The sequence below is a fragment of the Engystomops pustulosus genome, chromosome 6 (assembly GCF_040894005.1).
Source record: "Engystomops pustulosus chromosome 6, aEngPut4.maternal, whole genome shotgun sequence".
In the NCBI taxonomy this organism is placed as follows: Eukaryota; Metazoa; Chordata; class Amphibia; order Anura; family Leptodactylidae; genus Engystomops; species Engystomops pustulosus.
In genome coordinates, this window is record NC_092416.1 from 4,255,362 (window position 1) to 4,268,683 (window position 13,322).

Sequence of the window (13,322 nt, forward strand, 5' to 3'; positions counted from 1 at the left end):
CACAGGGAGCTGCCATGTCCTGTTCTCCATTATGAGGGCTGAACCTCATCACTTATTATCAGATGGACTCCCCTGAATCCTGGTAATAAATCACATCACGGCTTTGTCAGTTTTGGAGCAGAATATTTTATTTTAACAAATTTGGTTAATGTTTCTTGCTTGCAGCTGCAACCTGTAAGGAGGAAGAAAAACCCAGAGATCAGTAATGAGGGGACAATGGGGAGAGGTGCAGCGCTGTGAGATCAGGGCTGTATCTACACACAGTATGGGATATTATATTATAAAGCTTCACCACTTCTCTTTATGTGACATCTGATTAATGACTGAACATCCAGTGACCATCCCTTTTAAATACTTAGGCGGCTCATTAAATGGACGGGGGGTTATTCCCATGATGAGACATTCGTAATGGCAAGAATCTGGGATTAAAGAAAATAGATCCAGGTATTGTGACTGGAAATCTTACATTTGTTATCCATGACCTTAATCCTTCTAACATCAACTTCTATAACTATGGTAATGAGACACAAGGGTTCTGGAGGGTGTTTTCAGAGCTCCTCTAATTTTTCTTCATATGCTGTTACACTGAGCAGCTCTCTCCCCCTGTACATCCGCTGCTGCTAGATTGCACAGTCGGAGGGAGAGGGTTGGGCGAGACATATCAGGAGAGCAAGGTTATGGGGAAAAAAAAATGGATTCTTAAAGTCTTTTTCTAACCTTGTATACTGTGATACTGCTCATTGTAACAGCCTGTGAATCTGCGGTACTGAGGGGCTCTGCTAACACCCCTTAGAGCCCGTCTGACTCATTAGCATGATTATTAAAGTTGAATTCAGAAGGAAGGAGGCCACGGATAACAAATAAGATTCCAACGCTCTCTGTTCCTGCATCTACGAGTCTCTGCTTTATCCGGACGGATTTTGATGGCAGTTGCGTTAATGGGGGGCTACAAATGCCCCTCTATGCCAGGGAGTAAAGGGATTGGGATCTTGCAGGATGGAATCATGGGATAATTAGGAGGGTCTCACCTGTCCAGCAATTCTGTCCAAGTCTCTCTGTCCTTGGGGAGTCACTCTGCGACCGCTGTAACACAAGGAGATTAAAGGGTTAATTATCAACACTTGCTGCTTCACACAAGACCCAGCATAACGCAGAGCCCTCTGGTCCAGCGGTCACCCCGGTGGTCTCTGCTGCAGTTACCCTGCCCCACCACTAAGAGCGCAGCAGCTCCTGCCACTAGGATGTGACCCCCTGTAAGTGATCATGTGATGTCATCTCCGGGGACACAATCCTCCTCTCCCAATCTGCAGCATAACGCAGAGCCCTCTGGTCCAGCAGTCACCCCGGTTTTCTCTGCTGCAGGTACCCTGTCCCACCACTAAGAGCGCAGCAGCTCCTGTCACTAGGATGTGACCCCCTGTAAGTGATCATGTGATGTCATCTCCGGGGACACAATCCTTCTCTCCCAATCTGCAGCATAACGCAGAGCCCTCTGGTCCAGCAGTCACCCCGGTGTTCTCTGCTGCAGGTACCCTGTCCCACCACTAAGAGCGCAGCAGCTCCTGTCACTAGGATGTGACCCCCTGTAAGTGATCATCTGCAGCATAACGCAGAGCCCTCTGGTCCAGCGGTCACCCCGGTGGTCTCTGCTGCAGTTACCCTGTCCCACCAGTAAGAGCGCATCAGCTCCTGCCACTAGGATGTGACCCCCTGTAAGTGATCATGTGATGTCATCTAAGGGGACACAATCCTTCTCTCCCAATCTGCAGCATAACCCAGAGCCCTCTGGTCCAGCGGTCACCCCGGTGGTCTCTGCTGCAGTTACCCTGTCCCACCAGTAAGAGCGCATCAGCTCCTGCCACTAGGATGTGACCCCCTGTAAGTGATCATGTGATGTCCTCTCCGGGGACACAATCCTTCTCTCCCAATCTGCAGCATAACGCAGAGCCCTCTGGTCCAGCGGTCACCCCGGTGGTCTCTGCTGCAGGTACCCTGTCCCACCAGTAAGAGCGCAGCAGCTCCTGCCACTAGGATGTGACCCCCTGTAAGTGATCATGTGATGTCATCTCCGGGGACACAATCCTTCTCTCCCAATCTGCAGCATAACGCAGAGCCCTCTGGTCCAGCGGTCACCCCGGTGGTCTCTGCTGCAGGTACCCTGTCCCACCAGTAAGAGCGCAGCAGCTCCTGCCACTAGGATGTGACCCCCTGTAAGTGATCATGTGATGTCATCTCCGGGGACACAATCCTTCTCTTCCCAATCTGCAGCAGAAACCGGAGCCCCCGGCAGAGGATGCGCCACTCACCCATTGGGGTCCTTCTCCACCATTTTCAGGCCCTCCAGCGCCTGTAGTACTTTCCTGGCTACGCTCTTGGACCCGCGGCTGAAGTGGCTTGGCTTGACACCGTTGCGCTGACGTCCACCATAGATCTTGGTCATGGAGCCCACGCCGGCACCGCCACGGAGGTACAAGTGACGCACTGTGGAGGCTGAAAGGAAGCGGATACCATTATTGTGGGGTCTGAATACGAGGAAACAGAGGCATCCAAGGGGTTAAATAGCCACAAGTCCATTGCTAGTAAAGGACCAGGACATGTCAGGACATGTTCCCACTACAGAGCGAAGGCTGGTGCCCCCCCCTGGCAGAAGGGGGGACTGCAGGTAGATAAAGCAGCGGGGAGTGACTGCCAGGGACATGCACACATAGGGTGCAGATAAAAGACACCCCCACCTATACCAAATACATGGACAGCTGTATACCGCCCCCTTAAAGGGAAGGTCACACTGCACAACATGATGGAAACATTTCCAGTGCATTACATCCTAGACGTGCCCAGAGGATCCCCTGAAGGAAACAAGCCTGACCCCCCCCCCCCCGGATACTGGGTCACCCCTTACACCTGCACCTCAGAGACCAGGACGTCTCCTTCTACAAGCTGCAGCTTATGTCATGTCTCCATAGTTGTACAGGGTCTTTTTGTGGTCCCTCATGGCCCCTCTTATTAACCCTTTCTCTAGGGTGTATTTATAATACAACAATAAAACTACGCACCTGACACATTTTGATGCATTTACCCTGGAACTCAAACTATCAGACAATAGACAATTTTTTTGCATCTCCTGGGAGTCGCCCGGTCCTGGGCGTTCGTGTCGGGTCTGGTCTGTGAGGACACCGGCACTTACAGGACCCGATGTCCCGCAATCTTTTTCTGATGTGCGGTGGGGCAGAAAACGTACCCTTAATGGCCGCCGTAAAAAAAAAACAAAATTCTACTTGTTTGTGTTTTCTAGGGAGAGGGGGGTGTGAGGAGAATTTTATGATTCCTGCAGTATACTATACGTGTACGGCCTCTATAGCAGAGACTATTCTATACTAGACTAACAGGCTCCCAGCTGTCATTGCCCCGATCTTCCATCCAAGATGGCCGCAGCAGCACCCGTGTGTCAGCCGTGTAATACAGCAGACACCCCCTCAGCCCTCACTGCTGTACAATGCATAAATCCTTCCTGCAGTAACAAGGTGGTTACAGCAGGGGGCGTTTTTGTGCGTTACTGTTTATGTAAAGTAAAAAGGAATCTCATTACGGCCGGATGTATCGCAGTTGTGGCGCATTACTTACGCAGCGTTGGGCCTGAGTTATCACAAGCTACAACCATCTGATAAAGTGAGGAACAGGGATGTTTGATGCGCTGCTGGTTTGGCTAAAGAGAACCTGTCACCCAGAAATTCTCCACTAGGAGCCGCTTAGTAAAGTGCGCAGCTCCTGGTGCTAAAACAAACACCGCAGTGTTAGAGTGATAGCGTTACTGGAAACCTCCGATAACGCTAACAAACACTGCGGCGGAGTACAATGTAAACACCGGACCGCTCGCCAAGCGGTCCTGATGTACTCATGAGGGGGCAGGATTAGGGACGGCTGGCCTAAGGAGCGAGCAGGGCGATCTGGGGAAGAGGCAGCACCCCCTCATGAATACATCGTACCACAGAGCGGTATCTTGTACTGCGCAGCAGTGTTTGTTAGTGTTCTCAGAGGTTTCCGGTAGCGCTATCATTCTAACACTGCGGCGTTTGCTTTAGCACTAGGAGCTGCGCACTTTAGCAATCAGCTCCTAGTGCCCAATTTCTTGGAGACGGGTCCCCTTTACGCGCAAAATTACTGGGACAAAAATCAAGAAAAAAACCCCCCAAGTGATACACCTGCCGCTATGGGGGCAATGACTGGGGATCTATACAGAGAACATAATACAGCAAACCCCTGTGACCGCTGCAGGACACCGAGATCTTGGGGCCATTTCACAACGAAAAAATAAATAAAAGCGTCAAAAAGGGCGACAGTCCCTGAGCAATCGCAATGAAAACGTCATCTCCTCACAGTAACACAGACATTGCTCCGGTCTGTACAGAGAAATGGGGAGAAGTCATTGGCCTCGGCATGTGACAATCTTAACCCCTAGGCGCACCAGGACGTTATAGTACATCCCCGGGGCTAGATGCTTAGCGCACGGGGACGTTCTATAACGTCCTGCTTCTGGCACCGGCTCACGAACGGAGCCGGTACCAGAAGCAGCGGCTGTCAGCTGTCTAGTACAGCTGACAGCCTGCGCTAACACCCGCGATCGGAGCCGGCTCCGATCGCGGGTGTTAACCCCTTACACGCCGCGGTCAAACATGACCGCGGCGTGTAAGGGTGTTTGCGCTGTGTATCGGATCCCCCGTGCCGCTTACCGGGGGATCCGATCCACTTCTGGGCAGCTCCGAGGACTGGCATGTGCCCCGGAGCTGCCCGGTCTCCATGGCAGCCAGACCCCTTCCGGGTCTGACTGTAAACTGTCTGCGCATGCGCGAGCACCGCCAGACATTGTACACTGCTCTACAATGAAATAGTATTGTAGAGCAGTGTATTGAACTTAAACCAGTGATCAGAGCATCAGAGAATCAGAGCATCACTGGTTTAAGTTCAAGTATGTATAAGTAAAAATATGCAAAAACACTTAACACTACACATTATAATAAATAAAAAATAAATACATAAAAATATAAGCCCCTAAAATGTCACTTTCCCATAAAAACACTTAATAAAGTATAAAAAACACAAAAACACAAAAAACCCCGCATATTTGGTATTGCCGCGTCCGTAACAATCTGTATAATAAAACAGAATCGTTACTGGACCCGCACGGTACACGCCGTAGAAAAAAAACGCAAAAACGTTCCGAAAAAAGATAATTTTTAATTAATACCCTATAAAAAAATGCTCTAAAAAGTAATTTAAAAATGTTATGCACTCCAAAATAAGCCCACTAAAAAGAACAACTCTTCTCGCAAAAAATAAGCCCCTAACCAGATTTGTCAGCCGAAAAATAAAAAAGTTATGCATATGAAAAGATGGTGATGCTAAAATGAACAAGATTTTCTCCAAATTGGTTTTTATTCAGTACAATTGAATAAAATACACAAAAACCCCACATATTTGGTCTCCCTGCGTCCGTAACAATCTGTATAATAAAACAGAATTGTTATTAGATCCGCAAAGTGAACCCCGTAAAAAACAAAACAAAAAAAAGCTCCAGAAGATAATTTTCAATTAATACCCTATAAAAATGCTATAAAAAGGGATTTAAAAAATGTTATGCACTCTAAAATAAGACCACTAAAAAGAACAATCCTTCTCGCAAAAAATAAGCCCTTAAACAGATTTGTGAGGCGAAAAATAAAAAAGTTATGCATATGAAAGACGGTGATGCTAAAATTAACAACATTTTTGCCAAATTACTTTTTATGCAATAAAAATGGGAAAAAAATAAAAAATCTATATAAATGAGGTCTTTTTGTAATCGTGGCGACCCATAGAATAAAAATAATATACTATTTTCATGGTGTGGTAAACAGCCAAAAAAAAAAACCCATAAAAATCTTCCTGAAAAGTGATGATTTTCATTTCCTCCACCAACAAAGAGTTAATAAAATCTCATCAATTAGCTATAGATGCCCCAAATTACGTACCAGAAAAGTGCATCTCATGTGGCAAAAGAAATAAGCCCCTATAGGTCCACATTAAAAAAAAGAAAAAAATTATAGCCTGTACAATGTGACATAGCAAATCTGATGTGGATGGTGTCTCCTTCCCTTCTATGCCCGGCCGTGCGCCCATACAGCAGGTTACCACCACATATGGGGGATCGGCTCTGGATGGCTCCTCCCATTCTATGCTCCTCCTTCCCTTCTATGCCCGGCCATGCGCCCATACAGCAGGTTACCAGCACATATGGGGGATCGGCTCTGGATGGCTCCTCCCATTCTATGCTCCTCCTTCCCTTCTATGCCCGGCCGTGCGCCCATACAGCAGGTTACCAGCACATATGGGGGATCGGCTCTGGATGGCTCCTCCCATTCTATGCGCCTCCATTCATCCTATGCCCGGCCGTGCGCCCATACAGCAGGTTACCAGCACATATAGAGTATCCGTGTACTCGGGAGAAATTGGGTAACAAACTTTGTGGAGCCTTTATTCATTTAATCCATTGTAAATGTTTAATTTTCCACCCAACATGAGTGTATTGTGAGAAAATATTACAATTTGTAGACTGCACCTCCATTTTGTTTTAACCCCTATAAAACACATAAAGGGTTAACAAACTTCTTAAAAGTGGTTTTTCATACGTTGAGGGGTGTAGTTTCCACAATGGGGTAATTTATGAGTCTCACTATTATTTAGGCCTCTCAGTGTCAATTAGAAGTTGAGCAGGTCCATCTAAGTATGGGTTTTGGTGATTTTACAAAAAATGTGAAAAATGGCCCCAAATTCTGAGCCTCATAACATTCTAGTAAAATATGTGGAATCTTAAAAAACCATGCCAGCATAAAGCAGATACTTGGGAAATGTAAGTTATGAATTTATTTGGGTGCTTTGACTATCTGCATCAAAAGTAGAGAATTTAGAACGTTGAAAATAAAGAATTTTTCCAAATTTTTGCCAAATTTTGTTTTTTTTCATAACTAAACACAAAAGATTTCATCCAAATTTTTAAACTAATTTGAAGTACAATGTGTCACGAGAAAACAATCTCATAGCGTTCCAAAACTATAACCACTTATAGTGACACAGGTCAGATTTGAAGAATGGGGCCGCGTCCTTAAGGCCAAAAGAGGCGGAGTCCCGTAGGGGTTAAAATGGATTAAAATCCAAATAAACTTGTCACCTCTTATTGTACTGACACAAAAAAGGGGAGGAGTCACCTGGAGCGCAGCGTCTGTCATAGGTTTCCATCGTCCCAGTATATGGTGCGGACCATCGCGGCGGAGGACAAACCTCACACCACGGGAAGATAAAAGGGGCACAAAACAAACGTAAACTACAAAGAGGGCACCAGAGGGAGAGCGTTCTATAGCGCCATCATGTGCCGCAGTGCTGTATATACTTTCCGTTTTTCATTATACTGACATTTCTCTTTCCTTCCTACTATCCACTCCAAAAAGATGGAAGGTCTAACGAAAATTGTAATAAATACTAACAGACACGACTGAAATCAATGGGAAAACCTTATGCATTACTTATCCTGACACCTACTACCAGGATGAAGGTTCGGAGACCAAGCACTGACATACTGGTGTGAAAGAAAAAAGGGCTTTAAAAATTATGCAAATTAGCTTTAGGGGCATCAGCTTTTAAAACCCTTTTTCCCCCCCAAATACCAGGAGAGGCAGAACACACGTCTTGGCATGGCAAGTCTCGTCATTCTACCTCTGTAGTCACCGGAAGGACTTGCACCCAATGGCGTTTTTTGGACCGCGCCAGTTTATGCCTCGAAACAAATGAGGGCTCATTCACACGTAACACACAAAATGGTTTGTGCGATTATAAGTGTTAAGACCCAACAGAGAGGTGATCGAGAATGTGAAAGGATTATACAAGTCTTCTGTTACCTAGTATGGGGAGCGCAGCAGATCTCCTCCAACTATCCAATCAAATTACAGAACAGAGGATGTAATACCAGACTCCATTATAAGTCCAGCGCAATCAATGTAGTAAAAAAAAACTGATCCGTCATCAACGTTACAAAACTGAAGCCTCTACACAGATATAACAGAGTAATAGAGGAGCCAGGGCGCTGCGCACAAGAGCTGACAATCTAGGAGATACTATGTCAGGGCGACGCACTGGAACGCTGGAAAAAAAAATTCCAAATCCGGAGGAGCAAGAAGTTTGCAATTTACATGTAGAACAAAGATTGTCCAGACGTTATAAACCTTAAGTACGCGATCGATTCATGTGTAGAATTATTAAGTGACCGCCACATGGTTTTATGTTTTTAGGTCCTAGTGACCGCTTGTATTTTATGCAGTTCAATAAAAATTTGACTTCTTGATAAAACCTCCCCCGTTACATGTATTATAATGTACTACTAATGCAGAGGTTTCGGGTTTGTACGTTTTGTTTCTCTTATGTCAGGCCCCCCTTGGGTGCTTTAACACTAAGGGGTCTGATCACTACTGTATGGGGCGTATAACACGCTATGAAGGCCTCGGAGGGGCTCCCAGCTGTCAGTGTAACAGAGGACGACAATCCCACCCAATAGGGCGGTGCCGTGTCATCAGACACCTACGAGTGGGACAAGCACTTACTGCAGGTGTTGTGGAGCCAGGTCCTGAAGATGCAACATAACGCACACCTGAGCCAGGGAATGTCAGCAGGTAGCAATATCTGCATCCAATAGGCAAGTGAGGAGCAGAACCCAGAGCCCCCAGGCCTAGGAGACACACAGGACAGTGATTCCTATACAAAAAGGGAAGCGTAACCCAAGCTCTGCCCCTCCGGCGGACATCGGCCTGCACCCATGTTACGTGCCCTGCACCAAGCTCCACTAATGGTAATGAGCAGCATGCAATGCACCATCAGCGCTGCAGATCTGTGACACAGAGATAGAAAAGCTACAGAGACCCCGGCGGGGCGACAGAAGAGGCGCCCGGCCAGCCGCACGGCGAGGATCTTACCAGCGCGGGTGTAGAACCAGTTCTCATCGTAGGGCGCCAGCTCCTTGTGTTTTGCGAGTTTCACGATGTCCACCCAATCCGGGACCTTTAGTTTACCAGACCTGGAAGCGGAGATGGAAGATTAGTACAGAGCAACAGGGACAACAACTACCACCATCATCATCATTCCCACCACCATCACTACTCACTTCTTTAGGAAAGCAGCCAGGGCTCTGACGAACTCCTGCTGGTTCACGTCTTTCACTGTGACTCCGGGCATCTGCAGGGACAGAAACAGCAATGAATCAAAGAGCAGCAAACTGCAGGAGACAGAAAAATACTAAATGTAAGATCAGACGCACAGAAAGCCGGAGCCGAGACCCAACTGCAAGAGTCACAGCAGTGTCCGATCCAGGACTACAACTCCCAGCATGCCCCAGAGTGATGGGAACAGTCACAGCAGTGTCCGATCCAAGACTACAACTCCCAGCATGCCCCAGAGTGATGGGAACAGTCACAGCAGTGTCCGATCCAAGACTACAACTCCCAGCATGCCCCAGAGTGGAGGGAACGGCTAGAGTCACAGCAGCGTCCGATCCAGGACTACAACTCCCAGCATGCCCCAGAGTGATGGGAACAGTCACAGCAGTGTCTGATCCAGGACTACAACTCCCAGCATGCCCCAGAGTGATGGGAACAGTCAGAGCAGTGTCCGATCCAAGACTACAACTCCCAGCATGCCCCAGAGTGGAGGGAACAGTCACAGCAGTGTCCGATCCAGGACTACAACTCCCAGCATGTCCCAGAGTGGAGGGAACGGCTAGAGTCACAGCAGCGTCCGATCCAGGACTACAACTCCCAGCATGCCGAGAACTGCAAGAGTCACAGCAGTGTCCCTACTGGTCCAAGACTACAACTCCCAGCATGCCCCGGAGTGGAGGGAACTTCAGTAGTCACAGCAGCGTCCGATCCAGGACTACAACTCCCAGCATGTCCCAGAGTGGAGGGAACGGCTAGAGTCACAGCAGCGTCCGATCCAGGACTACAACTCCCAGCATGCCCCAGAGTGGAGGGAACGGCTAGAGTCACAGCAGCGTCCGATCCAGGACTACAACTCCCAGCATGCCCCAGAGTGGAGGGAACGGCTAGAGTCACAGCAGCGTCCGATCCAGGACTACAACTCCCAGCATGCCCCAGAGTGGTGAGAACTGCAAGAGTCACAGCAGTATCCCTACTGGTGCAAGACTGAAACTCCCAGCATGCCCTGCCAAACCATCTAATGCAGCAATCAACAAACTGCAGACCTGGGGGAATGCTGGGGGTAGTAGTTCTGTGTCCTCCATACCACAATTTCTCTTCATGATTGTGTGAGAGCTGAGTGACACCTTGTCCCTCACTACAACCCCCATCTGGTCACCCATGTATAGCTCAGGGGCCACAGCCTCCAGGACTAGGGGGGCTCCGGCACAGACTGCACCCATCTTCCCCAGTTATAGGGACAGAAATTAAGTTTAACAAGGGACAATACAAGAGCCCCTTATAGTAGCAGACCCTGTGCCATCCCACCCCCCCCCAAAAAAAAAAAAAATATCAGGGAGCACAAAAGGCTGACAACAGGGAGCAGCAGCAGTGTATCCCATGGAACATGACATTTATGGTCCTGGGGATCAGAGGGAACAGCTCAGGACTGAGGAAGTGTCTGGCTGATTCGGTGGTGGCTGATAACAGAGAATAATAGACACAGGGCGCTATTACACGGGTGCAGGAGGCTGATAACAGAGAATAATAGACACGGGGCGCTATTACACGGGTGCAGGAGGCTGATAACAGAGAATAATAGACACGGGGCGCTATTACACGGGTGCAGGAGGCTGATAACAGAGAATAATAGACACAGGGCGCTATTACACGGGTGCAGGAGGCTGATAACAGAGAATAATAGACACAGGGCGCTATTACACGGGTGCAGGAGGCTGATAACAGAGAATAATAGACACAGGGCGCTATTACACGGGTGCAGGAGGCTGATAACAGAGAATAATAGACACAGGGCGCTATTACACGGGTGCAGGAGGCCTGGGGCTGATAACAGAGAATAATAGACACAGGGCGCTATTACAGGAGGCGATGCTGGAGCTAATACGATGTATATTACACTATACACCGGATGACTGTGGCCCCTGGCGGGTAACATGTGCGTTCTCCCCGGCCGCATGCACACGGCGCGGTACCGGATGCGGCTCACAGGAAGCGCAGCGGCCTCAGGCCCCGGAGTCCGCACCCAGCCCTCCCGCTCCTCCACCGTATTACAAACTCCCGCCCGTCACCGCCCTCACATTCCGGCTACAGAAGCAGGAAAGGCCGAGGCTCGGGCGCCGCACAGGCCGCACTAGGCCGCACTCACCTTCTCTCTGCTGAGGCGAGAAGGCAAAAGGGAAAAACGGGGTCTCCCGGCCGCTGAAGAAGGGGAGCGGCGTGACGTTACGCCTCTAAGGGACAAGGAGGCATCCGATTGGACGACGTGCTGCTCACGGAGGGCGGAGCCGGTGCGTGTCAAGCCTTGATGTGGGTTGGAACGCTTCAACAGGCTTCCGGTGTGGTCACATGGTTGGTTGTGGGTGCGTCCTAACATTCATTGCGCTCCTATGGAGGGAGCAGATCCGCGTTGCATGCTGGGACTTGTAGTTCTCGGATTTAATTTAACAGAATCGAATAATTTATTTCATCAGCCCTGAAGTAGATTAGCATAGCAGAGCATTAGGAGCAGAGCATAACAAGGACAGACGAGAGCTCAGGAGAAGAGCATAGCAGGGGCAGCAGAGCATCAGGAGCAGGGGACAGCAGAGAGCTTAGGAGCAGAGCACCAGGAGCAGAGCATAGCAGGGACAGCAGAGCATCAGGAGCAGAGCACAGCAGGGACAGATGAGAGCTCAGGAGCAGGTCACAGCAGGGACAGCAGAGAGCTCAGGAGCAGAGCACAGCAGGGACAGCAGAGAGCTCAGGAGCAGTGCACAGCAAGGCACAGCAGAGAGCTCAGGAGCAGAGCACAGCAGGGACAGCAGAGAGCTCAGGAGCAGAGCACAGCAGGGACAGGAGAGAGCTCAGGAGCAGAGCACAGCAGGGACAGCAGAGAGCTCAGGAGCAGAGCACAGCAGGGACAGCAGAGAGCTCAGGAGCAGAGCACAGCAGGGACAGATGAGAGCTCAGGAGCAGGTCACAGCAGGGACAGATGAGAGAGCTCAGGAGCAGAGCATAGCAGGGACAGCACAGAGCTCAGGAGCAGTGCACAGCAGGGACAGATGAGAGCTCAGGAGCAGTGCATAGCAGGGACAGCAGAGCATCAGGAGCAGAGCACAGCAGGGACAGCAGAGCATCAGGAGCAGAGCACAGCAGGGACAGATGAGAGCTCAGGAGCAGGTCACAGCAGGGACAGCAGAGAGCTCAGGAGCAGAGCACAGCAGGGACAGCAGAGAGCTCAGGCGCTGGTCACAGCAGGGACAGCAGAGAGCTCAGGAGCAGAGCACAGCAGGGACAGCTGAGAGCTCAGGAGCAGAGCACAGCAGGGACAGCAGAGAGCTAGGGTGCAGAGCACAGCAGGGACAGCACAGAGCTCAGGAGCAGTGCACAGCAGGGACAGATGAGAGCTCAGGAGCAGAGCATAGCAGGGACAGCAGTGAGATCAGGAGCAGAGCACAGCAGGGACAGATGAGAGCTCAGGACCAGAGCATAGCAGGGACAGCACAGAGATCAGGAGCAGCGCACAGCAGGGACAGCAGAGAGCTCAGGAGCAGAGCACAGCAGGGACAGCAGAGAGCTCAGGAGCAGAGCATAGCAGGGACAGCAGAGAGCTCAGGAGCAGAGCACAGCAGGGACAGCAGAGAGCTCAGGAGCAGAGCACAGCAGGGACAGATGAGAGCTCAGGAGCAGAGCATAGCAGGGACAGCACAGAGCTCAGGAGCAGCGCACAGCAGGGACAGCAGAGAGCTCAGGAGCAGAGCACAGCAGGGACAGCAGAGAGGTCAGGAGCAGAGCACAGCAGAGACAGCACAGAGCTCAGGAGCGGAGCCCAGCAGGGACAGCAGAGAGCTCAGGCGCTGGTCACAGCAGGGACAGCAGAGAGCTCAGGAGCAGTGCACAGCCGGGACAGATGAGAGCTCAGGAGCAGAGCACAGCAGGGACAGCAGAGAGCTCAGGAGCAGAGCACAGCAGGGACAGATGAGAGCTCAGGAGCAGTGCACAGCAGGGACAGATGAGAGCTCAGGAGCAGTGCACAGCAGGGACAGATGAGGGCTCAGGAGCAGAGCACAGTAGGGACAGCTGAGAGATCAGGAGCAGAGCACAGCAGGGACA

At 50.0% G+C, this 13,322-nt stretch overlaps 1 protein-coding gene across 1 annotated transcript; it reads right to left on the reverse strand.

The window, feature by feature from the left end:
• Positions 1–102: 102 nt before the first annotated feature.
• Positions 103–11,460, reverse strand: RPS19 (ribosomal protein S19). Its single transcript, XM_072113789.1, has 6 exons — positions 11,377–11,460; positions 9,182–9,252; positions 8,994–9,094; positions 2,307–2,490; positions 1,029–1,083; positions 103–172 (listed from the first exon to the last, which is right to left on the reverse strand). The coding sequence occupies exons 2-6, from the start codon at positions 9,250–9,252 to the stop codon at positions 146–148; spliced, it is 438 nt and encodes a 145-aa protein (XP_071969890.1). The 5' UTR covers positions 11,377–11,460; the 3' UTR covers positions 103–145.
• Between the last annotated feature and the right edge of the window lie 1,862 nt (positions 11,461–13,322).

Coding starts and splice junctions, on each gene's coding strand:
- RPS19 (XM_072113789.1), bottom strand. CDS start 9,252: ATGCCCGGAGTCACAGTGAAAGACGTGAACCAGCAGGAGTTCGTCAGA. Junction 2,491..8,993: donor CTGGTTCTACACCCGCGCTG/GTAAGATCCTCG, acceptor GCTTCCTTTCAG/CCTCCACAGTGCGTCACTTG. Junction 173..1,028: donor TGGACAGAATTGCTGGACAG/GTGAGACCCTCC, acceptor TCCTCCTTACAG/GTTGCAGCTGCAAGCAAGAA.